This window comes from Stegostoma tigrinum, chromosome 1, assembly GCF_030684315.1.
Source record: "Stegostoma tigrinum isolate sSteTig4 chromosome 1, sSteTig4.hap1, whole genome shotgun sequence".
NCBI classification, from domain to species: domain Eukaryota; kingdom Metazoa; phylum Chordata; class Chondrichthyes; order Orectolobiformes; family Stegostomatidae; genus Stegostoma; species Stegostoma tigrinum.
Window position 1 is genome coordinate 36,656,874 of NC_081354.1, and position 27,006 is coordinate 36,683,879.

A 27,006-nucleotide genomic window follows, 5' to 3' on the forward strand; every position below is an offset into this window, starting at 1 on the left:
GGAGATTTTGAAGCTGGTGAAGTCCATATTGATACCATTGGGCTGCAGGGTTCCCAAGCGGAATATGAGTTGCTGTTCCTGCAACCTTCGGGTGGCATCATTGTGGCACTGCAGGAGGCCATGATGGACACGTCATCTAAAGAATGGGAGGGGGAGTGGAAATGGTTTGCGACTGAGAGGTGCAGTTGTTTATTGCGAACCGAGCGGAGGTGTTCTGCAAAGCGGTCCCCAAGCCTCCGCTTGGTTTCCCCAATGTAGAGGAAGCCACACCGGGTACAGTGGATGCAGTATACCACATTGGCAGATGTGCAGGTGGACTGACCTATCTCCTCTCCACCCATCTTCTTTTCTCTCCATCTTCGGTCCGCCTCCCCCTCTCTCCCTATTTATTCCAGAACCCTCACCCCATCCCCCTCTCTGATGAAGGGTCTAGGCCCGAAACGTCAGCTTTTGTGCTCATGGGATGCTGCTTGGCCTGCTGTGTTCATCCAGCCTCACATTTTATTATCTTGGATTCTCCAGCATCTGCAGTTCCCATTATCACCTCCAATAGATACCCAGTTTTGACTTGCTAGATCTGTTTGACATACAACACATTTAACACAGTGGTAGTGTGACACAACATGATAGAGTGCATCTTTAGTGTCAAGACAAATTAAATTGTCTACAAAATTATTACAATAAACACAGGTTCCTCTCATCAGGAAAAAGATGAAGTGTTGCAACCTTACCAGTATTCGCAGTAAGATGGAATTTATGCCAGTTGAGATTCTCATTCACAACAGAAGAACCAATATTAAAAAGTAGAAATCAGCCTACACAATTCATCTCTGAACAACAGAGTAACTTACACCACATCTCCCGTTTTGCATGTGAACACTAAAGTCTGAGATAATCATTTATGAATACTATACATGGAAGAGTTGAAAAACAGTACAACCACAGAAGTTCTTTTCTATATCGGGTTTCTAAAATACGCTTGGTGTCATAAGCTCCCAAGGCAGAACGGAACTTGAACTGTATGGTAATGGCTGAAATGCCCCTCTATTTTCTTAGATTTAGAATTTTTATAAAGGCAGAGAAAGTATCCCTAGTGGACCTCTGGACAAGAAGGTGTAGGTTCAAGACCCACCCAACTCATGAGGTGTGTCAGGACATGTCTGAACAAGGTGATTAAAATAATGATTTTCTCAGACTTTTCCCGCTAGTGCGTGCGGTTTAGTGGACTGATATGAAGTTTGATTGCTGCAAAATAAAAAGCTGGTCAAAATGGAGGTGTTTTTATCTCCTTCCAATTTCTACCTAGTGAACTTCTTCCGACCTCCATGCCCAAGGATTTGAAATAACTCTCAGACTCCAACAGTCACACAGAGAGTTTAAATGGGGCAATCTTAGGAAATGTTTAGGGAGGACTAAAGGCTGCACCCAAAAAAAATCAGATCAAAATTCACAGACTGTGTACAACTCCAGGAGGCCTACTTTCTCTATCTGTTTGGGTTCAGTGAAGCATAGCTATGCAGAGTGGTTCCGCACAAGGCTTCTGTGCCAAGAGATGATGTAAACCAAAATAAATTGCTTATGCCCAAATGAACTTTTGCATTGAATCTTGGCATCTTAAGATGAAAACTGGCTTCTATGTTTCCTATATTGCAACGGTAACCAAACTTCAAAAAGTGCTTCATTGGTTATAAAGTACTTTGAGACATCTGGTGGTCATGAAAGCAGCTACATAAGATGAAGGGTCTAGGCCCGAAACGTCAGCTTTTGTGCTCCTGAGATGCTGCTTGGCCTGCTGTGTTCGTCCAGCCTCACATTTTGTTATCTTGGAGTCTCCAGCATCTGCAGTTCCCATTATCTCTCACATAAATGAAAGTCACGGTTTTTAAAAAATCCTGACTCTGAGAAGGATGTCGCCTTCACTTTCATGAAGTGATTGGGGAAGCGGACCCTGCCAATGAGCGCTGAGTTTAAATGCCTGTGCGATCTCCGAAAACCAATGATGTGTGGTGTTTGAGACGCCTTTGATTACCATAGAAACGGAATGAGCAGGCCCCTGTGTGGTTTTGTACAGATTTAGGAGTTGTTTTATAAATAAGTAGTCTGTGGGTTTGGTTGCTGTTTTTCGCCCAGTTTGATGCATTGAATGCCCAGCGATTTCTGGCATGATTTTCATATGCGGCGTTGTCTTTTTCCCGGTGCTTTGTCCGTAATAGTTTTAAAGTCGGACCCAGCCGTCGTCTCAATCCGCTCGTTTTAGGAATCTTTACAGAATAAGAATTTCCTGCGTCCATGGATTTAAATTTAAACCGCGTTGACTACCTGCAGGTTGTAGACGTGATTCCGTTATCACCTGGGTTGGAATAAGAGGCGCTAATAGCTGTTAAATCCAGTAGATGGAGAATAATTTTGACACCTTTGCCGTTTGAGGATGGGAGTGTTGGTAAAGATTTTAGTTAGTAAAGATAAACTAGCATACATATTGCTACACAAGTGCTGGATTTCATGAGAAGAGAATGTCTTGTAAACAAATTAGTTTCATGTTTAGAATTTCTGTTAGGTAATACTTAACAAATCTATGTGAAGTGAACTCCATTATTTCAGGCAATAGAATTCCAAGCAATGTCCTGGTCCCAAAGTTCATCTTCAGTTTGTATTACCAGAGGGATGATAAGGTCGCTGGAATTAGCACACTGACTTTGGAAGGAAGTGGAAGTTCCTGTTCCTGAGCCAGATTTGTTGACCATTGCTCAGAAATATAAATGTTGAACTTAGCAATCTTTTACTGTATACGTCCTATTATTGTGTCTACTTGAAAACATTAAGTTGGTATAAATTTGATACTGTTGTTCTGATTTCAATGATGTGATTAAATCATCCTCCTGCACACATTAGCTGAGATTTTTTTAACAGCCAGTCAAAAATCCTATCTCCCAAAAGAGCAATTGTAACTTCCAACTTACAAAAGTTGTACTTACTGTGGTGATAGCACAATAATGGTTATTTTGCAGGCTAGGTGGATTGGCCATGCTAAATTGCCCATAGTGTTCAGGGGCGTGTGGGTTATCGGGGTATGGGTCAGGGTGGGGTGCTTCAAGGGGTGGTGTGGACTTGTTGGGCTGAAGGGCCTGTATTCACACTGTTGGTAATCTAATCTAATCTAGTTCTTCTGATGAGAAAGGATGTATGACACAAAGGATCAGTAAAGATGCAAAAAGTTGTCAAGAAATTTAGGATGGTCTAATAAAGGGTGATTTTTTTTCTGTTGTATGAAGTAGACTGGGGCATCAAGACTCCTGTATCTGTAATGGGCTTGTGAAACTTTAGTAGAGTGTTACAGTTACACTAACGTTGGTCCAGTTTTTCTTTGACCCATCCCATAGTGTGGTGCATTCAGGGACTAGAATAATCAATGTTTATTTGTTGTGATGTTGCTGTAAGTAGCCCTTTTTTCTTCTCCTAGGTAGGAGTGACTTCCCAAAAGACCATGAGGCTGCTACCTGCATCAGGACGCAGAGCAATCCAAAAGGTTAATTCACATTAAGTTAACACATGTAACTTGTTTTTTCAGTTCCAGGCAAAAGTGTGGGAGAAAGGAAAAAAGATGTCCTATCCTTGATGTAGCACCACGTAGTTTTCTCAGCAGGGATGTTTTTACTGTATGTTGTGACATTATTGGAAAGCATATTTAAGTAGAAATTTGCATTTTAGTTTTATAATGGCCAAACAATAGACAGATCTTACAGCTAAGTGATCATATCTAAAGTCTGCAGGCCTATCACATGAACAGTGAATGATGCTGGACAAGTAAAAGAACTGGAGAAAGACAGTCTGCAAATATCTCAATCCAGCTCAGTGGTGGGGGAAAAAAAGACAAGGTTGAACCATGGCATATATCTTCACCCAGCAGTGCCAAATAGACAATTCATCTCGTTGTCCTCCTGAGGTCCCAATTAGTTTTCAGCTAATTTGATTCACTCCCGTGTGATATTGAGCAGCGACTGAAGGCATGGATAGTGCAAAAGCTACGGACCCTGACAACGTTCCAGCAACTGTGCTGAAGACTTGGGTACCAGTTTTAACTGTGCCCCTAATGAAACCATTCCATTATGTCTACATCATTGCCAGGTAGCTGCCAATGTGGAAAATTTCCCAGTTATGATCTGTCCACACAAAGGATAAATCCAATTCACTGAATTACTGCCCTTTTGGCCTCTCTCCATCATGAACAAAACGTTGGAGAGGTCACTCTCGCTGCTGTCAAATGGCACTTGCTTAGAAAATTCTTTTTGTTGAACCTTGGTTTGAGTTGCTCACGGGCTACAGAGCTCCTAACCTTATTACATCCTTGATCCCAAGATTGTCACAAGAGCTGAATTCTAGAGGTGAGGTCAGAGTGATTATCAAGTGCAGCCTTGATGTTAAGGACAGTGTGTGGTGTCAAGATGTCCCAGCAAAACTGGCTTCAATGGGAATTAGAGCCACGTCTTATACAAAGGAAGACACTTGTTGTCGGAGATCAATCATCTCAGTCCTGGAGTAACATTAAAGGAGTTTTTCAGTTTAGGTGTTTTCCAATCAGTCTGTTCAGGGATATTATTAAACACTTTCAAAGCAGGTGACATTTGATCCCAGATCTCTCGGCTCGAGGTCGGGACACATCCACTGTAACTCCAGAGATCTTAGTTCCTCAAGCTAATGCCTTAGTCCCAACAATCTTCAGCTGTTTTAGCAATGATCTTTTTGCCACCATAATGTCAAAAATAGGGATGTTGCTGCTAATTGTACGACATTTAGCAGCATTCACAACTCGAGATACTGAAATAGTCCACGTGCAAATGCAACAAGACCTGGACATCATCCAGGCTTGAGTTGATTAGTGGTAACATGCTAAGCACTTATGTGGCATGAAACAATCATCTCTAACATGGGAGAATTTAACCATCTCCCCTTGGCATTCAATGACCTCATCATGACAAAAATTGTGACTGTCCACATCCTGGGGTTACAGCTGACCTGAAACTAAACTGGTTTAGCCATGTAAATCCTGTATTCACAAGAGCAGTTGGGAATTGTGAGGCATAACTCACCACGTGTTTTCCCCAGTGTCTGTCTGCAATCTACAAGGCAAAGTTAGGAGTCTGCTGGAATACTGTCCATTAGCCGGATGAATGTTGCTCCAACAGGACTTAAGAATTTCCAGGACAAATTTGCCTGCTTGATTGGTACCAACCTACCAACTTTAACATTCACTCCCTTCGCCAGTGACACAGTGGCAGCAGTGTGTACGATATTCAAGATGTATTACAACAACTCACTCAGCCCTTTTGAAGTCCCTTCCAAACCTGTAGCATCTACCACCCAGAAGAACACGAACAGCAGATGCATGAGAGCACCACCGTGTACAAAATCCCTTCAAGCCAGACATCATCATGACTTGGAATCATAATACTGTTCATTCAATGTTGCTGGGTCAAAATCCTAGAACTTCCTTCTTAACAGCTCTGTGAGATTGCAGGATTCCTTCACAAACAAAGATTGCAGATGTTCAAGAAGGCAGCTCATCCACCTTCACAAGGACAATTTGTGACAGACAGTAAATACTCATCTGGCCAGTGATTTTTGCATTCTGTTCGTACATTTTTAAAGAAAATAATTTTTCAAAATTATTTTTCAAAACTGAACATATGATTTACTTTTATTCTTTTAAATGTTTTTATTTTGTGAACTTTTATAGGTGGTCATTGCAGATCACGATGGCGTGGTTACTTGCTTTGGTATTAAAAAGGGAGAAGCAGTTGTAAGTATCAACTCATGGCCGTGGCTTAAAATGTTATATGAAATGTGCATTGTGCCGGTGCCAAGTGTTACATTCTGCCAAAATATAGGCCGACTGAATAAAATGTAATGTATTCTTTTTAAAAAAACTTACTAATAAAAGAGGAAAGTACTGGAAATACGACATAGTTTTGTAAACTTGATGTTGCCTTTACATAAAATCAAAGTAGTACAGCAAAGAGAAATCCCATTTAACCTGAGTCTGCACACTCTCTGTTTTTGAACAACAGTCTGGTTTGTCTCATTGCTCTTTAGCCATTTCCCTGTAATATTTTTCTCTGTCTGGTTTGTTCTGAAAACTACTTTTCGATCTGTACCCACCTGTTATCAGGCGATACATTTCAAAGCTTAAACTCTCATTTATAAATATTTTGCTTCTTGATTTTTTATTTGAATCCCCTTTATCTGCTGTGTCTAGTTATCAAGCAACCAAAGCCTCGACCAAATCTCCTCTTAGCCTTCTCTGCTACAAAATTGGAGACAGTGGGAACTGGAGGGGTAAAACATTCTGCTGGCTGGAGTTAAACCTAGACCAAAGGAGGGTGCTTGTGATTGTTGGAAGTAAATAGTCTTAGCCCTGGGACATCACTGCAGGGGGTCTTCAAGGTGAATATTCTTAATAAACCTGTTCAGAGATGTTGTTACAGTCTTCTGGAGCAGATGGAACTTGAATCAAGGCCTCCTGGCTCAGAGGAACAGACAATACCACTGCACCACAAGAGCCCCCTAGTTCTTCAGTTTAGTGCTTTAGTCCCAACAATCTTCACCTGTTATCAATGACCTTCTCTCCATCGTAGGGTCAGAAGTGGCGATGTTCACTGATTATTACCTAAAACTCAGTACCATTTGCAACTCCTCAGATACGGAAGCAGCCCTTGTCCAAATGTAGCAAGACCTGGATGGACATCATTCTAGGCATGAACTGCTAATTGACAAGTAGCACTCGTACTGACAAGTGCCAGGCAATGATCATCTCCAACAAGAAAGAATCTAACCTTCTTTCTTTGATGTTCAATTGCATGTGACAAGTAACCCATTTTCTCTCTCCCTTATCAGTTGCAGTAAGTCTTCCCTAATCTTCTACTCCAGACCCCTTGAAGTAAAGGGCAACATTCCGTTAGCCTTCCAGAATACCTGCTGTACCTGTGTTCTAGCTTTCTGCACAAGTACCTCAAGTTCCTTTGTGTTGCAGCTTTTTGCAGTTTTTATCCATTTGAATAATATTCTGATCTTTAGTTCTCCCTTCCATAATGAACAACTTCACATTTTCCCACGTTATACTCCATTGCCAACTTTTTGCCAATTACTTGTCAATATCTGCGTAAAATGTTTGTCTTGCTCCTGAAAACTGCCTTTCTATGATTTTAATGTTGTCTGCAAACTTAGCTATGATGCTGTCTTTGTAGTTAGTTCTTTTTGGATCCTAGATAACAAGCCATCAGAGCCAGGTTACTTATCCTTTTTTTAGCCCCTTTAGTTTGTCTCATGCTAGAGATGGTGTTGTTACTTAAATTCCAAGCCTCCACAATATTCTTTAGTATAAATGAGATATCCAAAGTATTTTCCATTGTAAAGATAAATGCAAAAGTCTGTTTCACAGCTCTGCCATTTCCTAGATTCACATAACCGTCTCCCCAAATTTATTTCCTAAGGGGCCTATGTTCACTTTGACCTCTCTCTCTTCCTTTTTATACAAAGAAGCTGTTATTGTCAGTTTGTCATATTCCTCACTAGTTTGCCCTTGTAGTATAATTTTTCTGTGTCTTTTTTTTAGTCTCCTTTGCTGGATTCTAAATTTATTACAGTCTTGAGGGCTATCACTGACTTTGGGCTCCTTTATATACTTATCTTTTTCAACGTAATACTCTCCTTAACTTCCTTGGTGAGCTGTGTTTCCCTAATCCCTCTCTTAGAATCATTCCCCTTTGTTGGGAGTTAAGTATTTTTGCTAAGAGTCATGGAATACCGCCTTAAATGGCTGCCACTGCTCACTTAGTGTCATTCATGCTAATCCATCAGCCCAGTTCATGTTAGCCAATTCTATCCTCATTTCATTGTAATTCCCTTTATTTAAGTAAAATACAGTTGTTTCTGATCCATGTTTCTCACTTTCAAACAATATTAAATTCTTTCATGCTATGATTACCACTTCCTAGGGGATCTTTTACTCTAAGGTAATTTATTAAACCAATTACTGTATCTAAGGTGACCTGGTCTCTGGTTGATTCCATGGCATATTGCTTTAGGGAACAAACCTTAATGCGTTCTATGAATTTGTTGTTGTAGCTATCCTTTCAATTTGATTAACTCAATCAACATGAAGGTTAAAGTCACCATAATTATTGCCGTATTCTTTTTACATGCTCCTGTTTTTTTGTTGATTTACACCCTTTTCTGCAGAGTGTCTACTATTTGGGATCTGTACACTACTCGTACCAATGCCTTCTTTTGCTGTTTTTTACTTCCACCTAAATGGTTTCTACATTATCTGAGCCTAGATTGTCTCTCACAACATCCTCATTTCATTTCTTACTAATAGTTCTAGCCACCCCCTGTCCATCCTTCCTGTCACTTTGAAAGATCAAATATCCCTAAATGTTAGGTCCCACCTTTGATCTCCATGTAACCGTGTCTCCAAAATGGTGATGAAACATATTCATTTACCTGAATTTGAAGTGTACGTACGCCTGCCTTCTTCCAAATGTTGTGTGCATTAAGGAACAAAGCCTTTAATTTTGTTCTCTTATCAAACTTCCCTGCATTTTTTTTTACAGTTTCTTAGTGCAATACAACATTGACCCATTCTTTCCCTTTCGTTTATGTTTAGCTAACAATCAAACCAATCACTAACCTGCAATCCAACCTTCACCATTACCTTTGATTTTCTAATTTTCCATGCAACTGAACCCACCCACCCCCCAGCTATTTTGTTCGTAACACTGTATCTGCCACCATGTTATGCAATTTGCTCTGACTCTGGTCCCACCATGATTCACACGGAGCCTCTGCCATTGGAATAACTCCCTCCTTCCACAATACTGGTGTTAATGTCCCATGAATTCAAACCATTTCTCCCATACCAATCTTTGAGCCGAGCATTTACCTTTGTTAATATTGTTGACCCTGTGGCAGTTAACTCATGGCTCAGGTAGTAATGTGGAGATTATTACCTTTTTTGGTTCTGCTTTTTAATTTAGCCTCTAGTATTCATATGCCCTCAGCAGAGCCTCTTTCCTCATTCTGCCTATATCACTGGTACCTATGTGGACCATGACAACCGGATCTGTCTCCTCCCACTTCAAGTTCTTTACAGCTCAAGGCTGAGGCTTCTGCAGCACTACCTTCTGGATTCTTCTACCAGCCTCATGTGAAGTAACATCTTCCAGTCCCTTATTATTCCCTGAATATGAGGCAGTTAATCTATGAGGTGTGACTGCCTCCTGAAACACCGTGTCCAGGTAACTCTCCTGACTTACAAATAGTCAGGCTCGATTTTGTGGAGTAAGGAGAAGTCCAGACGAGTTGCTGTGATCTTGTATGCCTTTACCACAATTTGTTGTTGATGGTCAGAGATTGGAGGCTTTCTGGCAAAACCAGTGGTTTGGGCAGGTGAGACTGAGAATCTAACTGTTCAGGAATACTTAAGAGGTTAATATGAGCCTTTAGACATGTGTGTGCTAAGTATTGAAGCTTTGGAGACAGGTTGGTGGCCACAGTGGGAGAGTAAGGAGGTAAGAACCCTTAAGAGAGGAAGGAAGTTGAGATCCTGAAGAAGTGGGAAAATCTCAGTTTAGCAGGTGATTAGAGCTGAAAGTTGGAGCAATATGTCTGTGAGGGGTTGGCATAAACTTGTGTAGGTGGTGTTCCAGTGCACTGCTTTTCAGAGTTAGCTAGGCAGACACAAAATAAGCAACATTTAAATGCAGTGGAACTCCCTGTATCTTGAAACAGTAGTCTCATACCTCATTTCAGCTGGTGGGTTTCCCAGGATCTAAGAAATCAAGCCAGGCAGGTAAGCAAATGCTAACTTATATCAGTATTGACACTGCCACCTTGCCTCCATTATAATTAGAAGTGTGTTGGTCGGATCAGAATTCAGACTTATGCTTTAATCCTGACCTGTCTCAAAAATCAATTTTTTGGAGGAATTGTATTCCCTCTATCACAGCTGATTATGTTAATTTACAACTGATTTCAACAGTTTACATGACGTTTGTAATATAACCATTATTCTTATTTTCATCTTGGTTATTAGGGATCAGTGAAGTCAGCTTTGGATGAAATTTGAAAGACTGAGATAGAGTTCCTTCAATTATACCCAATGATAAGGTTTCTTCAGTTCAACTTGAGGAGTGATTGTATTCAGTAGTGTACCTGATCATTTGATTGCTGTTGAAGGGCATATTTTAGTAATCTGCATTTTCACTGTGAAGGATATGTTGAATTAGTCTGCATTTTCACTATGGATAACATCACTGAAACAACAATTTATAGTGTAAATTTTGTTTCTACTGTATTCTGCAATATATGCTAATATGCTTCAATGTAAGCTGCAAAAGCAATTTGCATTCTTGTACACAGCCAGTGTTCAAGACCTTGCCAGGACATAAAGTTTCCAGATTGGAACTAGGAGGAGCCATTGGTACTCCACAGGAGAAAATCTTTATCAGTGTCGGTTCAGAAGTGCAAGGCTTCACTAAGAAGGGGAAGCAGTTTCTTTCATTTGAAACTAACCTAACGGAGATTATTCGAGCTATGTAAGTCATCTAGTTGATGTCATTTCTTTTTATTCAGAAATAACCCCTTCCTTCAGATTTACTGCTTGCTGTTTCACACAGTATTTCACTGATCGCTCCCTCTGTGTTAATGAAATTTATGCTTTTTCCCTCCTCTGCAGTACATCAACCACAAAAATCTCCACAATATGTTGCTTCAAAGGAAAGCATTCATTATCTTCAACGTTTAATTTAAATTTGTATTTTGGTAGAAGATCAATAAAATACTACTTAAAACTACATGACTTGCTTGTATATTATCAAATGTAAATTCCTAATGAATATATGCAATTTATCAGTATTTCAGTGAAGTGTTAAAATAATACAATAATGATCAGTAGGGGATTTTGACTACCCCAGGGTAATACTGGGGAAGCTGTAGTGTGAAAGTTTTAAAGGGAGCAGAGGTCTTAAAATGCATCTGGGAGAACTATTTAAGCCAGTACCTCTGACTGACTTTACAATGTCATGATGGTGTTTGTTGATAACTTTACGTATTTAGGATCTACAGTCATCACAATCTGTCGCTTAATGCTGTATCAACACATTCATGACAAAATCTGCAACTGTTAAGTCCAAGCTGAGTAAGTGTGTGGAATGTCCGCGACCTGACAGGTGACACCAAGCTGCAAGTCGATGAAGTCTGCATCCTTAGCACACTGTTCTGCAATACTGAGACCTGAACGGTATACTTTAGGCCGCAAGACGGAGCAGAACAGTTTCCACTTTCACTATTTCGGATGTATCCACAGCATCTTTTGGCAGGATAATGTCACCAAGTTTCTGTAAAGTGACCTTCTGTGCAGCAAAGTGACCATTACTCCCAACCCCTTGGGCATTTATACTTCTGCTGTAAGGACACTTGTAAGTAAGATATAGAATCCCGACAGTGCAAAAAGTGGCCATTTGGCCCATTGAGTCTGCTCCAACCTTTGAAAAGGACCCCATCCAGACCCAGCACGACACTCCACCCATATGAGCCAGCATTTACCATTGCTAAGCCACCTAAACTGCACATTCCTGGACACTATGGGGCAACCTAGCATGGCTGGAATCGAACTGGTAGTGTCCCTGGTAGTGTGAGGCAACAGTGCTAAACACTGAGCCACCTTGCTGTCTCACATGGTGATTTTGACACTGATGGTTGTTAACTTGCTGTGTGTGTGTTGAAATGCTGATCTTTACATGGAAAAATCAAGACTACAAAGGCCTAGAAGTCATGTTTCAGTTATACAAAGTCCTGTGTGACCACAGTTGGAGAACTGAGAGTAATACTGGGCACAACACCCTCAGGAGAATATATTGACTTTGCAGAACCGCAGTGTGGATTTTTTAGTTTTATGTCTAAACTTCAGAAGGGTTGCATTCATGGGGGATATTCTGTATTCAGATTTAAGGGATGCTTTTATTGAAGTTTACAAGATATTCAGGGAGGGGGACAAATAGGTTACAGATAAATATGTTTCTTTTTCCTGTTGGCTGAGGAGTTTAGGACGAGAACATGGGGACATGAAGGAAGGGAAAATTGGTGGAAGTTATCCAAAAATTAGACCCAGACCTTACAAGCTTGAAATTTCGAGACAATTCTATTCATAAAATCCCTACAATGTGGAAAGAAGCCATTTGACCCATTGAGTTTGCATCCACCCTTCGAAGAGCATCCCAGCCAGACCTAACCCCACACCCCACTTCTCTGTAACCCCACATTTACCATGGCTAATTCACCTGGCTTGCACATCCTGGATACTATGGGGCAAAAATATCAAGTGCTGAGCAGCATGGTATAAATACTACAATATCTCCATCAATGCCAGCAAAATTAAGGAGCTGGGCATTGACTTCAGGAAGTGGAGTGGAGGGCGGGCATGCCCCTGTCTGCATTCATGTACTGAGGTGGAGATGGTCAACAGCGTCAGGTTCCTGGGGGTGATGATCACCAACAATCTGTCCTGACCCGTCCAGGTTGACATGATAGTCAAGAAAGCACAACAAGAACTCTTCTTCCTCAGGAGGCTAAAGAAATTTGGCTTGTCCATAAAGCTTCTTACAAATCTTTACAGATGCACCATTGAAAGTGTCCTGCCTAGATGCATCATTGCATGATATGGCACCTGCTCTTCCCTAGACCACAAGAAACTGCAGAGTTGTGAACACAGCCCAGTCCGTCATGCAAACCAGCCTCCATACACTGACTCCATCATCTTTTTGCTGCATTGGGAAAGCAGCCAAATTAATTAAAGATGTCTCCCACCCTGGTTAGACTATCTTTCACCCATTGAGCAGAAGATATAAAAGTTTGAAACAAGTATGAACAGATTAAATGTTAATATTGATCTCTTTCTCTGCACCTTCTTGGCAGTTGTAACACTGTATCCTGCACTCTGTTCTGTTACCTTGATGCACTTGTATAGTACAATTTGCATGCAAAACAACAGTTCTCACAGTACCTCAGTACACACGACAGTAATAAATCAAATCAATTTAGCATAGGCAATCCACCATACCCGCACGTACTGGACTGTGGGAGGAAACCAGAGCGCCCACTAGAAATCCACACAGACATGGGGAGAATGTGCAAATTCCACAGAGATGATCACCTAATGGTGGAATTAAACTCAGGTTCCTGGTGCTGTGGAGGAGCAGCATTAACCACTGAGCCACCATGCTGCTGCACATGGTGATATTGATACTGACAACTGGGAAATAGTCTGTGATAGTTGTGACCTGCGGATAGTGTTTTGAGGGAAATTGGAAGAAGCAGGAGAAATCGAAAGTGGACTGTCATAAGTGTAACAAGATCAGCCAGGTGGACCTCCCAAAATGTGAGTTCCCTGATTGGGACTGTTAATCGAGTTCAATCAAGGAGCTCTGGCTGACAGGTTAAAGACAGGAGTGTTAGATATCCTGCCATTCTAAGACCTGGCTCTGAGTGGGCTGGATCGGTGTAAAGGACTTTGCACATGTAACTGAAAGGTGACTTAGTACCAAGATACTGGCCTCTGGAGTTATTTCAAACTGACTAAGGAGAAGGCTTGGAGAAAGCAGGCCAGTGAACTTTTGGCCAAGTAAATTCAGTAGAGACTGCTATTTGCTGGTCATGTGCCATTCCAATTGATGTTTAACAGTTTGCGCTGTGGTAGTCAACACTATCGTCTGGCCAGGCAAAATGCTGCCAATTTGCAGTATAATATTGTGTTTTCTTTAACTATTTCCACTGAAAATGTACTTGTGTGTTTTGAATTGCCTTTTCACTTGCATCATATATACAGAAAATTCTGACTGTATATTGATTCCTTATAGGTATGTGTCTGGTGCAGACCTTTTCTTGTGTGCAAACTATATCTATAATCACTACTGTGACTGTAAAGATCAAGACTATTACCTTTCCGGTGACAAGATCGATGATATAATCTGCTTACCAGTGGAAAAAATAGGTCACATTACACCCATACTAGCCTGCCAAGATCGGGTTCTCAGAGTTTTGAAGGTAAAAACAACAGATTTGTTATTGTATAATTTTTGACTATTTTCCAATAAATTACATTTGAGAAGATCTGTTTGTTTTAAAATGAACATTTTGCATACATTTTAGAAAAGATATTAAAGTGACTAGTTGGGACAATAGTAATGAAATAAGTTTTGATGTTGTTTCATTATCAACTGTAAATGATGGGCCTTTTTTTGCATCCTTTGTGAATGAGAAGCTCTTTATGTCTGTTATGTTGAAAGATCTCTGGTTCTAGACACAGAAGGATATTTTCACAGATCTTCCCTCTGTTAGTCAACTCAGGAAGATAAACAAGAGATACAGAGATAGATAGTCAAGTTTAACCTGGAAAGTGGAGAACAATCTTTGACCAGGCTTCAAAAGAAACTAGTTAGGATATATTTTCATTGTCAGTTAATGAGTCAGTAATGAGAGTATGAAATATAACAGGTTCATAATTGGGTATGGCTAAAAGAGCTTCATGGATTCATTTGTATAGAGCTTCAGAGAGAGAATATGTGTACTAGTATATGATGAAGATATCTCTCTAAAGTACAGGCTGTCTGAGCTGAGTAAAATAAGATTATTGGTGCAGAAATAAGTAACAGTGTTGTTGTAGAAATTTGGTTTGGAGACTTTTACATAACACCATTGTTTACAATGGGTGATAGGGTCTTGGATGCAGATAAATAATGAAGAAGTATTGGGGGAAAAATAGAGGGACTAACCCTGAATATTTGAGTTGAGGAAAATGTTCGGATATCAGGAAAGATTTGTTTGTAGGTTTAGTTTTAAATTACTTAAGTAAAAGTAATGTTCGGAGATGATTATAGGTTACAGGTTTTTAATTGTTTTGCTTCTACAGCATCAGCATACGATATTTTTCAACATTTTTAGATTGATTTTTGGAAATATAAGTTAGTGCATTTCTGACATTTTAATGCTGTCTCTGATTACCTCATGTTTAATATAATTGACAGCTTTGATGTATTTTACCAGGGATCTGACCTGTTGTATGAAGTGGAAGTTCCTGGAGCACCTAAAGTCCTAGCATTACACAATGGAAATGGAGGCAAGTATGAAGTTAGTGTTGTGTGTAGAATTATTACTGATTTATTCAGCAACAATTGGTCATACGTTGAAAGATCAACAATGATCCAGAGTAAAATGATAATTTCCAAAACGCCCAGGGTTGCAGGAACTAACATCATGTTGTTTTCATGCAGATTCAACATATGGTACTGCTACAGTACACTTCCATCATGCACACTTTATTATCAAAGTTCTTTTGCTTTGCTAACAAGAGAGGACAGGCAAAGCCATGACCTTAGCCATTTCACTTCTCTACATCACATTCAACTAAGTGACGCTGTAAGGAAGAAACTTTGTGTAATATCGAATATAGAATGTTACAGAATAAAGAATTCCCAAATTCATGGTGGAAACAATGCAATGTGAATACCATGTGGGTGCAAATGATTTGTCTTCCTGTTGCTTTACTTACCATTTCAGCTTTGAGTAAAGTGACTAATATCAGCAATAAACCATTTTTTGAGCAAATAAAAGGGGGCTAAATGATCAAATTGGCAAGCAGTGATAAGCCCTTGTAGCAAGATGATCATTGCTCACCTCATCTCTTTGACAAGAACAGTCGACTTGTGCGCTTTGTTCCAACAGCATCTCTTTTCATTGTTCCATTCAAGAAACATGTTTTGACTATATTAGTGTTTTTTGTAGATACTGTGATCTAGAGTATGGTCAGTTAACTGCAAATTGTCTAATTATTCAATATGCTTAGGGGATACAGGAGAAGACCTACTTTACGGAACATGTGATGGGAAATTAGGACTGGTCCAGATCACAAAAAGTTCTCCATTGCATCGTTGGGAAATCACCAATGAGAAAAAGAAGGGAGGCAAGGACCTCTTTGTGTTGTTAAATAACTTTGAGATACTTTATAACTGTTTCCTTTCTCTAACAAATTGTTGCCCTTTTGTTTATTTAGCACTCTATCACTTGAGTTAAAATGGGATAAAGCAATTAAAGAATTGATGATAAGATATATTTAATTTCAACATTGGGCACTTGCACCCATTATGAGGCATGTTTATTTCAAATCATTCATCAGTTTTTAAAAGGGCCTGTTTCAGTATTGTTTTACCTTGCACTGGTATTTTTTTAGTTCAAAATATTGTTTGAACTTCATGCCAACGTTTGGCCCATATTAATTAAGTTGTTATCCTTTTGGAGTTGTTATCTTGACTGCAGGATCAAATTTGGATATTTACCATGTAGCATATCCAAAAACCTTGGCACAACATTGAAAGGCATAGATGGTGGCCAGACATGACTGATGCATTCCTAGTGCTATGGAACAAATGGGATGCCCATTAGCACTAAAGGAACTGCATCTGCCATTGCAAGAAAGGGAGAGAAGAGGTAATCTCTTGCAGTTAACAAACTTGTGAAAAAGAAATGTGCACAGTGTAAAGACCTCAGTTATGACTGTCGCTGTGACCGAGTAGATATGTTGGCATCAAATCGATCCTAGGGTTCAGCATCACAGTCTGCTACATCTTTGGCTCTATATTGTAAGAGCTGACAGGCAGACTGAAAAATTCCAACAAGCCTTTTATTAACCTGAATATGTTTTTAAATTAAATAACCAAGCTGTCCACCACATTGCAGGTAATTGCCATCTCACTGCCTGACATGCCTGGGAAATGGTCTAGGAAGTGGGAACTTGCAGCCAGCTCACCCATTGTGCAATTCAGTGCATTGGTTAAATCTTTGGTCCAAAACCCGTTTATCTGTCATATGTTGTAACAATGAAATGTATCTCTGCTCGAAGCTGGCATTAAATAAAAATTTGTGACTTCCTTCAAAAGCTCACTACATAAATGCAATGGTATAGTATTACGATTTGCAATTTTTAAGGCTACAGATTAAATTCCTGATCACTGATTCCTTATCTCCTGTACTTCAAGACGATGTGTGGGGGCCTACCACAGTTGCCCATGGTATCTCTGAATGAGACAGGAAATAAATGCTGAAGTTCTGTTCCTGTTTGCTGGTCAGTGCTGGCAAAGGCCCATTCATAATTGCCTTTGAACAAATTGTCCTTGTTCGGAAAATGAACATACAGTGTGTAGAATTCAAGGATTTCAACCAGGTTCTTTTTAGGGGTCTAAAATATAGGTCCAAATTAGAATGTTGTGATACCTGGAACAGAATTTGGGGTGAGAATTATACGAAGTATTTGGTCAACTGAATAGAATAATAATGATATAGGTGAGAAAAATAAACATTCCTTTTGTTTTGCATGGACTGCAGGCGTTCTGTGTGTTGACTACTATGATGTTCTGGGAGATGGAGTCAAAGAGCTACTTGTTGGCCGTGATGATGGAATAGTGGAAATGTATGGGTTTAATGACGACAATGAGCCTGTTCTTCGATTTGAGCATGTAAGTTTTCATTTCTTCAGAATTAAAGGGATATTGTAGTTCAAAATGTAGGTTAATTAACTCCTAAGTGTAAACACTTGATTTTACATATGAAGTCTTGTTTTGAAATGGAATTAAACCCGTTGGTATAGATATTTCTTTTATTACATGATTTCCCTCACTCTCACTTGTTTGCATTTTTACCCCTTTTCTTTCCCCTTTTATCTTTCCCCCATCATTTGGTTTTGCATAGATATTTTATTTAAAATAACATTCATTCTTTTAATGTATTTAGGGCACCTGATTGCCGTGACATTTTTTAATCAGCTGAGACTTTGGGCTTACTGATTTCAAGAATTTGAAAGGCTACTTTGTTTGACATCCATTTCATTACTTAAATGGGATCGGGAAGAAATTTATTTAAAACATTAAATCTGCAATTTAATTAGTTAACAGTTCTTAACAAGAAACTAGTGTCATTGCATCTTAATGAGTCAGTATAAATGAGGACAGAGCCTTCTGACAGCAAATAATACAAATGTGAAAATTTCAAAATTTTTGTATTGTGCACTTTTCTTATAAATGATAGCTTTACATAACATTCTGTTCTATAAACTATGCAATCCTAATACTGAAAACTGACAGAATCACAGACTCATTATGGCTCAGAAGAATGACCTGTATCAGAACAAGGCTGTGTTGACTATCTCAAAGAGCAATTTAATTCGTCTTTCAATTTTACTTATCCAATTCTCTTTCGAATGTCATAACTGAATGTACATCCACCTCTCCATTGAGCACAGAATTGTAGAACATAACTGTGTTTCAGGGAAAAAGGATTTCCTTTGACTCATCCTCCGAAAGAGTAAAGGCCACACTGTCAGTGCTCTTAGATTGACTGGCCACTTGTGCAGTCCCAAAAGTGCCATTTCCTGGGACTACAAATAGTTTTGTAAAGAAATGGCATGGATGCTGGAGGCAAGCAAGTCCTCGGTTTTTCCGGTGGAGGAGGGATATGGGACCTTAGGGATGGGGGTGAAACTTGGACGTATAAAGGTGGGTAGTTAGGAATTTCCCCCTGATGTGTACATTGGCACCCACAAAATGATGTATTTCCCGCATCACCCCACCTTCCTTTTTACCAATTTGGTGGGTAAAAAATGGCCATCACACTGTCACCTTCCGGGTACTGGAGTGGACCAAAAGCCTTAAGTAGCAATAACTGACAGCCTTAAGGGGCTCAATAGTCCTAAAGATGGGTGGGACTGTGTGACTCTTTTCCACACCTCACCGTCCTCTCCCATTTTTATTCAGCAGACCAGTTAGCGTGGACAGGAATATGGTGGGAAAGCTATCTAATGTTGTGTGTGTACTCCCCCTCCTGAAAACAACCAAATAGGGTGCCATGAAGTCCAGCCCCTCATGTTACCTTTAATTATTTTGACATGTCCAATTAGATCAGTTTTCTCTTTATACTCTGTTTGGACCATTCATGATCTTGAGCACCCCCATCAATATTTTGAATCCTCTCTGATCTAAATCCATCATTGAATTCCCTCATTCCTGGACCATTTTTGTAATCTTTACTGTACTCTTTCTATAGCCTTCACACCCTTCCCAAGAGAAGTTCCTAGAATTGGACAGAATATTCCAGTTGAGACACAGGTTCATGATGATTAGCTTGCTTTTGTATTTGCATTTTTTTTTCACAAAGGCCAGGATTCTGTATACTTCTGTAAACTTTCTCAGTCTATCCTACTGTCTCCAACAGTCTGTGTACATATACCCCCAGATCTTTTTCCTCTTGAACTCTGTTTAGAGTTGCATCTTTTCAGTTATATTGTCATTTCTTGTTCCTACCAAAATATATCCTTTTTCTCTCCTTGTTTAATCTGCTATGAATCTGTCTATTCCATTAACTTGTATAGGCCTGTTTAATTTTGTCACTAGCCCCCTTGTGATCTACAATACTTGCAATAACATGTGCATATATTTAAGAATACATATATAAATATATGCACACTTTTCTGCAATTGTCACATATCTTTTTAATCATTTGAGGAATTTAAGCATCTCTGGCAAGAACATAGAACATTACAGCACAGTACAGGCCCTTCGGCCCTCGATGTTGTGCCGACCTGTCATACCGATCTCAAACCCATCTAACCTACACTATTCCATGTACGTCCATATGCTTGTCCAATGACGACTTAACCCTCTTATTTTTTTATTTGTTTCAATTAAGTCACCTCTCAACCTTCTTCTCTCTAATGAAAACAGCCTCAAGTCCCTCAGCCTTTCCTCGTAAGACCTTCCCTCCATACCAGGCAACATCCTAGTAAATCTCTTCTGTACCTTTTCCAAAGCTTCCACATCCTTCTTATGATGCAGTGACCAGAACTGTGCACAATACTCCAAGTGCGGCTGCACCAGAGTTTTGTACAGCTTCACCATAACCCCTTGGTTCCGGAACTTGATCCCTCTATTAATAAAAGCTAAAACACTGTATGCCTTCTTAACAGCCCTGTCAACCTGGGTGGCAACTTTCAAGGATCTGTGTACATGGACACCGAGATCTCTCTGCTCATCTACACTGCTAAGAATCTTACCATTAGCCCTGTACTTTGCCTTCCGGTTACTCCTACCAAAGTGCATCACTTCACACTTGTCTGCATTAAACTCCATTTGCCACCTCTCAGCCCAGCTCTGCAGCTTATCTATGTCTCTCTGCAACCTACAGCATCCTTCGTCACTATCCACAACTCCACCGACCTTAGTGTCGTCTGCAAATTTACTAACCCATCCTTCTACGCCCTCATCCAGGTCATTTATAAAAATGACAAACAGACTTGCATTTATTACCCATTTCTAAATGCCCTGGAGAAAGTGATATCTAGTGCTTTCTTCAACTGTTGCAGTCCATGTGGTGGAGGTAAACCCATTGTGCTTTAATGGACTTGATAAACTTTGAGTCAGTGAGATTGAAGGAATGGTGATTTATTTCTAAATCAAGATCATGCTTTGGAACTTGTAGGTGGGGGTATTCCAATAAGCCAGCAATCTCCTACTTGGTGGTGGAGATCACTGGTTTGAAAAGTGCCCTTGAAGGAATATTGATCAGCTGCTGCAATAAATCTGTAGATAGTGCACACCAGTGCTACTATGCACTGCTAATGGAGGGATAGTTATTTAAAGTGGTGAATGGGTGCCAACTGAGGACTGAGCCCGGGTGATGTTAAGCTTTTCTAGGTAGTGTTGAAGCACGTTCATCCAGGCAAATGGAGAATACTCCATCAAAATCCTGACTTCTGCCTTAAAGATAGTGCCCAGACTTTTGAGAGGTCAGATGATGAGTTATTTGTCCCTGAAATCCTAGCTTCAGGATTGCTCTTGTAACTAAAATTTTTAGGTGGCTGGTCCAGTTGTGTTTTTGGTCAGTGGTAATTCCAGGATGTTGACGATAGTATCTAATCAGTGATGATAGAATCTAATTAATTCTCTTTGATGCTCAAGGGCATTACACCAATTGCAGTAATCCCCGTGAGCATGAAAGAGAATTGATAAGATTTTTTTTATTGGGTCTGGTCATTTCCTGACACTTACGTAGTACGAATGTTATTCCCCCTTATTACCCCAAACCTGAATGTTGTCCTGGATATATGTGGACACTGACTTTAATAATATTCTCAACACCGCAGATACTGAAACAATGTGTAATTAACTTCAAATGTCCCAATTTTTTACTTTAATGACCTTCCTACCAAGATGATGAAGCAGTTGAGGATGCTTAGGTGTCAGACACTATTCTGAGGAACTCCTGTAATGATGTTCTGGGGCTGTGATGATTTCCAAACATCTTCCTTTGTGTTAGGTATGATTCCAGCCAGGTTTCTGTTGAATTCAGTGACTTTGGTTTTGCCATGAAAACTTGATGCCAGACTCAGTCATATGCTACCTTGATATCTTGGGCAATCACTCTCCTCTTAGCTCTCTAATTCAGCTGCTTGGGCCGAGAATGTGATAATGTATGAAGCTGTGTGGCCCTGGTGGAATCCAAACTGAGCAGTGGTAAGCAGATTACTGAGTAAGTGCTGTTCCATAGCACTGTTGACAACACCTTCCATCACTTTATTGATGGTGGAGGTGATTGTTGCAACATTAATTGGGTGGATTGAATTAGTCCTGCTTTTTGAAGACCTTCCCTAGCTAAGCAGTTTTCTGCAATGTTGGCTAACTGGTTTGGAACGTTTTGGGTATCCATGTTTTAATTTATTTCATGTTGCTTTATGATGTCCCATGTTTAAAGTTCTTAACATTATCTGTGTGGGTGCTTTTGTGTTTTGATTCCATGCCCATTGTCTTTGTTCCATTTCTTTTTAAATGCTCATCTGTTCTGCTGAAGTGTCTTTACCTGAAGTATAAAAGTGTTTTATCTGCTTAGATAATCACTGATCTGGTGAGTGTTTTTAACATTTCTGTTTTAGTTTTAAAAGAGACATTATTTTAGGACTGATCTGAAACCAAAAGAGGAATTGACACAAGAATGCAGAGGCATGACTGAAGAGTTAAATAAATACTGTGCATTTGACTCGATAAAAGAAGGGGATACTGCCCAGCCATGGTGACAGAGGGGGAAATTTTGTCACTAAAAGGGTTCAAAATTAAAAAGTATTGGATAGTTTGCTCGCGCTTGACAAGGTACTGGGACCAAATGAGAAGCATCCAAGGATTTTGAAGGAAGTGAGGGTAGAAATTGCAGAAGCGCTAGCCATAATCTCTCAGTCTTCCCTGGCCTCTGAAGACTAGAGAATTACGAACATAATGGCCTTGTTCAAGAGAGGTTGTAAGGATAATCCCAGCAATAATAGACCAGTTAGTTTAAATTTGGTGGTGGAAAAACATCTAGAAATAATTATTCTGGATAGAATTATTAATCACAAGGAAACTTGGGCGTTGATTAGGAAGAGTCAGCACAGATTTCTAAAGGGGAAATTGTGTTTAATTTATTTGTTAGTTTCTTTTGAAGAGGTAGCAGAAACGGTTGGTGAGGGTAACGCAGTTGATGTCGTATATGTAGATTTTCTGAATACGTTTGATACGGTGCTACACAACAGCCTTCTAAGGAAAATTATAGATCATGGTATAGCAGGGATAGTAGTAATATGGGTACAAAGTTAGCTGAGTGATAGGAAACACAGGCTGATGGACGATGGACTTTTTTGAGTTGGAAGAAGATTTGAGGCAGAGTTCCCCAGGGGTCGGTATTGGGAATTTGGTTTTCCTGATTTTATTTTAATGATCTGGATCTTAGTGTGCAGGAGACAATATCAGAGTTTGCAGATGACACTAAATTTGGAAAAATTGTAACCTGTTAAGAGGACAGGATGGAAATCCAAAGGGACATTGACAAGTTGGTTGAGTGGGCATAATAGGTGACAAATTTGTTTCAGTGCAGAGAAATGTGATGTATGCATTTTGGTCAGAAAAGCATTGAAAGACCATAAAATGATTAATGCAATTCTAAAGGGTGTGTAGGTTCAGAGGGACCTGTGTGTATGTGTGCACAGACTGTTGAAGGTTGCAAGTCAAGTGGAGCGAGTAGTTAATAAAAAATAGTGTTCTCGGCTTTATTAATAGGTGTATAGAGTACAAGAGCAAGGAGCTGATGTTGAACTTCGTACAGGACACTGTTAGATCTCAGCTGAAGTATTATGTACAATTGCATGTGCCACATTATAAGAGAGATCTGAATGCATCGGAAAGCGTGCAGAAACAGTTTACAAGAATGACTCCAGGAATAGGGAACTTTACTCATGAAGGTAGATTGAAGAAGTTGAGACTGTTCTCCATGTAGAGAAGGCAGCTGAGAGCAGATTTGAAAGTTTTACAAATCAGAAGCAGGATGGACAGTATAGATGGGGAGAAGCTGTTCCTGTTCGCAAAAGGAAAAAGAAAGAGGGCGTAACGTTAAAGTGATGTACAAACGGAGAAAGGGCAATATAAGAAAAAACGTTTTCTCTCAGTGCGTTATTAGGGTATGGAACATGCTGAGGACATTGGCTAATTATTTGGATAGAAATGGTGTGCAGGAACATGGGGAAAAGGCAGGAGATTGTGCCTGTGCTGGTTCAATTAGCTAGTGCCAATGAGTTGAATGGCCTCCTTCCACTCCCTATCAATTCTATAATTCTATGATTTTGCAGGATAATGATTGAATTTTACTTGTTTCAATTTCATTATCTTCACCCATGCTGTGAAAGTGGATAATTCAGTTTATTGCCTTACCGTTCCTAGACTATCAGCTTACAATCTATCCTGTGATCTGGGCAGATGTTCAGAATATTTGTTACATTGTATTTAATGACACTCTCACTGATCTCTGAAAACCCTCCTCCATCTAAAAAGCTCAAGTCAGGATCGTACTGATGTACCATCACTTGTCTGTGCACTGCTGAAACATTACTTAAGAAACATGAAAACATTTTGGGTATAACAGCTGAATTGTTCTGCACTAATGCCATCGACATCCAGCCCTTCCATTACTGGTGTGTTGCAGTTGCAGTATGTCCTCACTAGTTTCCTTAGCTATTGGGAGGGAAAAGAACTGGAATAGTGTTTTCAAGCTACTCCTATGCACTTCTTAATAGAGATGTTTAAACCTTCTTAAATATTTCCATGGAAGGAAAGATGGATAACTTATTCAGAAGGGAAATAATTCCATCAAGTAAATGAATTTTTTTATCTACTTTGGGATATAAAGAGGTATGCTGTAAAATATTTATGGAGCATTTACAAAAGTTATATTTTTGTGTGTAATTACACATTCTAGATTTTGGCTGAAAGCATCACTTCTATTCAAGGAGGGTGTGTTGGCAAAGAGGGTTATGATGAAGTTTTGACTGCAACATACACAGGTAAGAAAATATATTTTCCATTTTTGAATTGATCACACTTTAGGGAAAAAAAATTTGATCTGTACAACCTCCTCAATATCCAAATATATTGGCTAACTGTTACTGAACCACATTGAACCTAATCATTTGAATTAAGTATTTAATCTCAGCTGGTCAATAGTGCAGTTGTTGTCATTGTATCTGGCCAAGGGAGCGTATCAGCTGTGGTTTCACACATGACTGATGTTTCCAGAAAATATGTATATGTGAATGTTAATTAAAGTCAGGATTGTGCTTTGCTATGCTACTCCAAGCAATAAAATAGTCTGTTAGTATTGTGGCTAGGTCTTGAGAACTGAATTTGTGTCAGCTTAGTCTAGTTCTAAATGGCAAGAACTATGGCCACAATAGTGATTAAAAATGCAACTTCACTTACACCTTAATTAGTGATTAGAACACACTAATGTCTTACCTTGTCCTGCACAAAAATTAATTCCAAAATATTTTAAATGTTTATATTCTACCATTTAAAAGTGACATTATTTATATAGCATCTTTACTGCAGTTAAACATGCCAGGTCTCTTAACAGGATTGTGATCAGACAGAAATTAATACTGAGCCAAAGGTGGGGAGGTGGCTATATTTGGTATGACTGTCTTAATTTATCAAACATCTAGGTTTTAATGGAGAGGGAAGTGAGGAGGTGAAAAGCAAGTGTGAAAAGGAATTCCAGACCTTAAAGTCTAGCTTACTGGAAACACAATTGTCAATGTTAGAGTGAAGCTTAACGGCCAGATAGGAGGATGCAGAACTATTGGAGGTATTTAAACTAGGGAAGATTAAAGGTATAAGAAGGACAGAGGCCAGTGAAAGCTTTTAATATTAGAATTAGAACTTTTTAATTAAACTGTTAATGACCCCAAGCCAGTGTAGATCATTGAGTACAGTGGTGAATAGAATTAAAATTATCTTTATTGTCACATGTAGTTAAATGAGAAGTTTACAGTTTTCCACTTATGGTGCCATCTTACAATCAAGGTACATGTTCTAAATTACAAAATCTTAGAAAAAAAAATTAGCAAGATAAAAAAGTGATGAGTCCAGCATTGCAGATCATAGGAATCAATTATAAAACTAAAACAAAAAATTCAGAATAACAGTCCCTCCTACCAAGTCCATGCTGGAACCTAGCCTGTAGTCCACACTGGGCCTTGACTCTAGATGGTGTCAAGCTTCAATTCTTGAAACCAAGACACTGCTCTGGAACCATCTTGAGACTGGAAGTCTGCGCCAGACCAGAATGCTGCCGTGCTGGACCAAGAGGCCACCATAGTGTTTGGAATTAGGTGTGAGTTAGGATATGGACAAAATCTGAGACTGGGGAGATACGGAATTATTGGCTAGAAAATGGAGTATGTAGTGTTCAGTATTTCCACTATTGGTTAAATATAGAAAATGTTGGCTCATGCAGAACAAGTCTTACAACATACAGGACAGGTTTAGAGGAGGCAGAAATGTAGAGCAGGCAGCATTCTGCACTTGAAATCTAACATTAAAAACTGAAAAAACTGCAGATGCTGTAAATCAGGAACAAAAACAAAGTTGCTGGAAAAGCCAAGCAGATCTGACATGTGAAAGAAAAAACAAAGTTAACGTTTCAGGTCCTATGACCCTTCCTTAGAACTTTGAAATCTAACTTGTTGTTTTTGAATGATATTGCCAAGGGGCAGTGTATAGATGATAAAGATAAATGGATGAAAAATAAATACTTGGGAACTCCTAAGGCTGTACTCCAGGGTTGGAAGAGAAGCTATTGTAAGAAATTCTGTGGCTACAGCTGAATTGGAAAGACTAAGACCCAAGAACAACAGTTTGAACACTGCTTGAAAATGTCGGAAAGGTATTTGAGGATGATGTTGTGATCTGCCTTGTCAGATACTCAGACAGGTTGAGGATTAGGAAGGGATAGTACAACATGGGGGATGTATTTTTTGACTTTGGCAAGCATTGAAGACAAAAACATGTTTGGAGATGTTCACATATGGATTGCAGGAAATTGACCATAAATCTGAGAGATTATCAAATGTTGAAGTATTTTGTAGAGGAAAGGAAGGGTTGGTATTTAGTACTTTTGATGCAAGGATGATTCAAACACATTCAGGAGGTTGGAAATATCTATGATATCTGTGAGCACATGGATCAGGAAAGGAAGTTGAATGTGAGAATAGAGCTGAGACTTGGAGATTAATCTCAGGGACAAGATGGTCTTGGAGAAAGCATGAATGGATAAGCAAGAAAAATATGTTGGTTCATGCTAGTTCACCTTAGGAGAAGCTTGGTGGGCATAGGGAAGGGAAGGATGCATTAGAAGCAACTGAATAAATTCCTAACTTGTGTGTACATTTGTGTTCTGTCTAAATCCATCTGAAGGAATGCATGATATCAAGTTCATAATACTTCCTTTTACAAACAGTTCTGTGTATTTCCATGTCTTTATTTCAATTAAATGGAAGGGTAAAAATGACCAAAATAAAAGACCTACCCAACACACTTCTGAACATTGATAATGGGA

The 27,006-nt window shown here is 39.4% G+C and overlaps 1 protein-coding gene across 4 annotated transcripts in view; it reads left to right on the top strand.

Annotated features, from left to right (window-relative positions):
* Positions 1-2,037: 2,037 nt before the first annotated feature.
* Positions 2,038-27,006, top strand: part of bbs7 (Bardet-Biedl syndrome 7) — a 48,751-nt gene continuing 23,782 nt past the window's right edge. Inside the window, exons 1-9 of one of the 4 annotated variants that reach the window (XM_048534526.2) lie at positions 2,038-2,325; positions 3,465-3,526; positions 5,735-5,797; positions 10,417-10,592; positions 13,911-14,097; positions 15,097-15,169; positions 15,896-16,012; positions 17,431-17,561; positions 24,370-24,454. In XM_048534526.2, the coding sequence (XP_048390483.1) occupies positions 3,485-3,526; positions 5,735-5,797; positions 10,417-10,592; positions 13,911-14,097; positions 15,097-15,169; positions 15,896-16,012; positions 17,431-17,561; positions 24,370-24,454 (874 nt within the window). In that variant the 5' untranslated portion in view covers positions 2,038-2,325; positions 3,465-3,484. The other 3 variants (XM_048534506.2, XM_048534516.2, XM_048534537.2) reach the window with 3 other exon arrangements.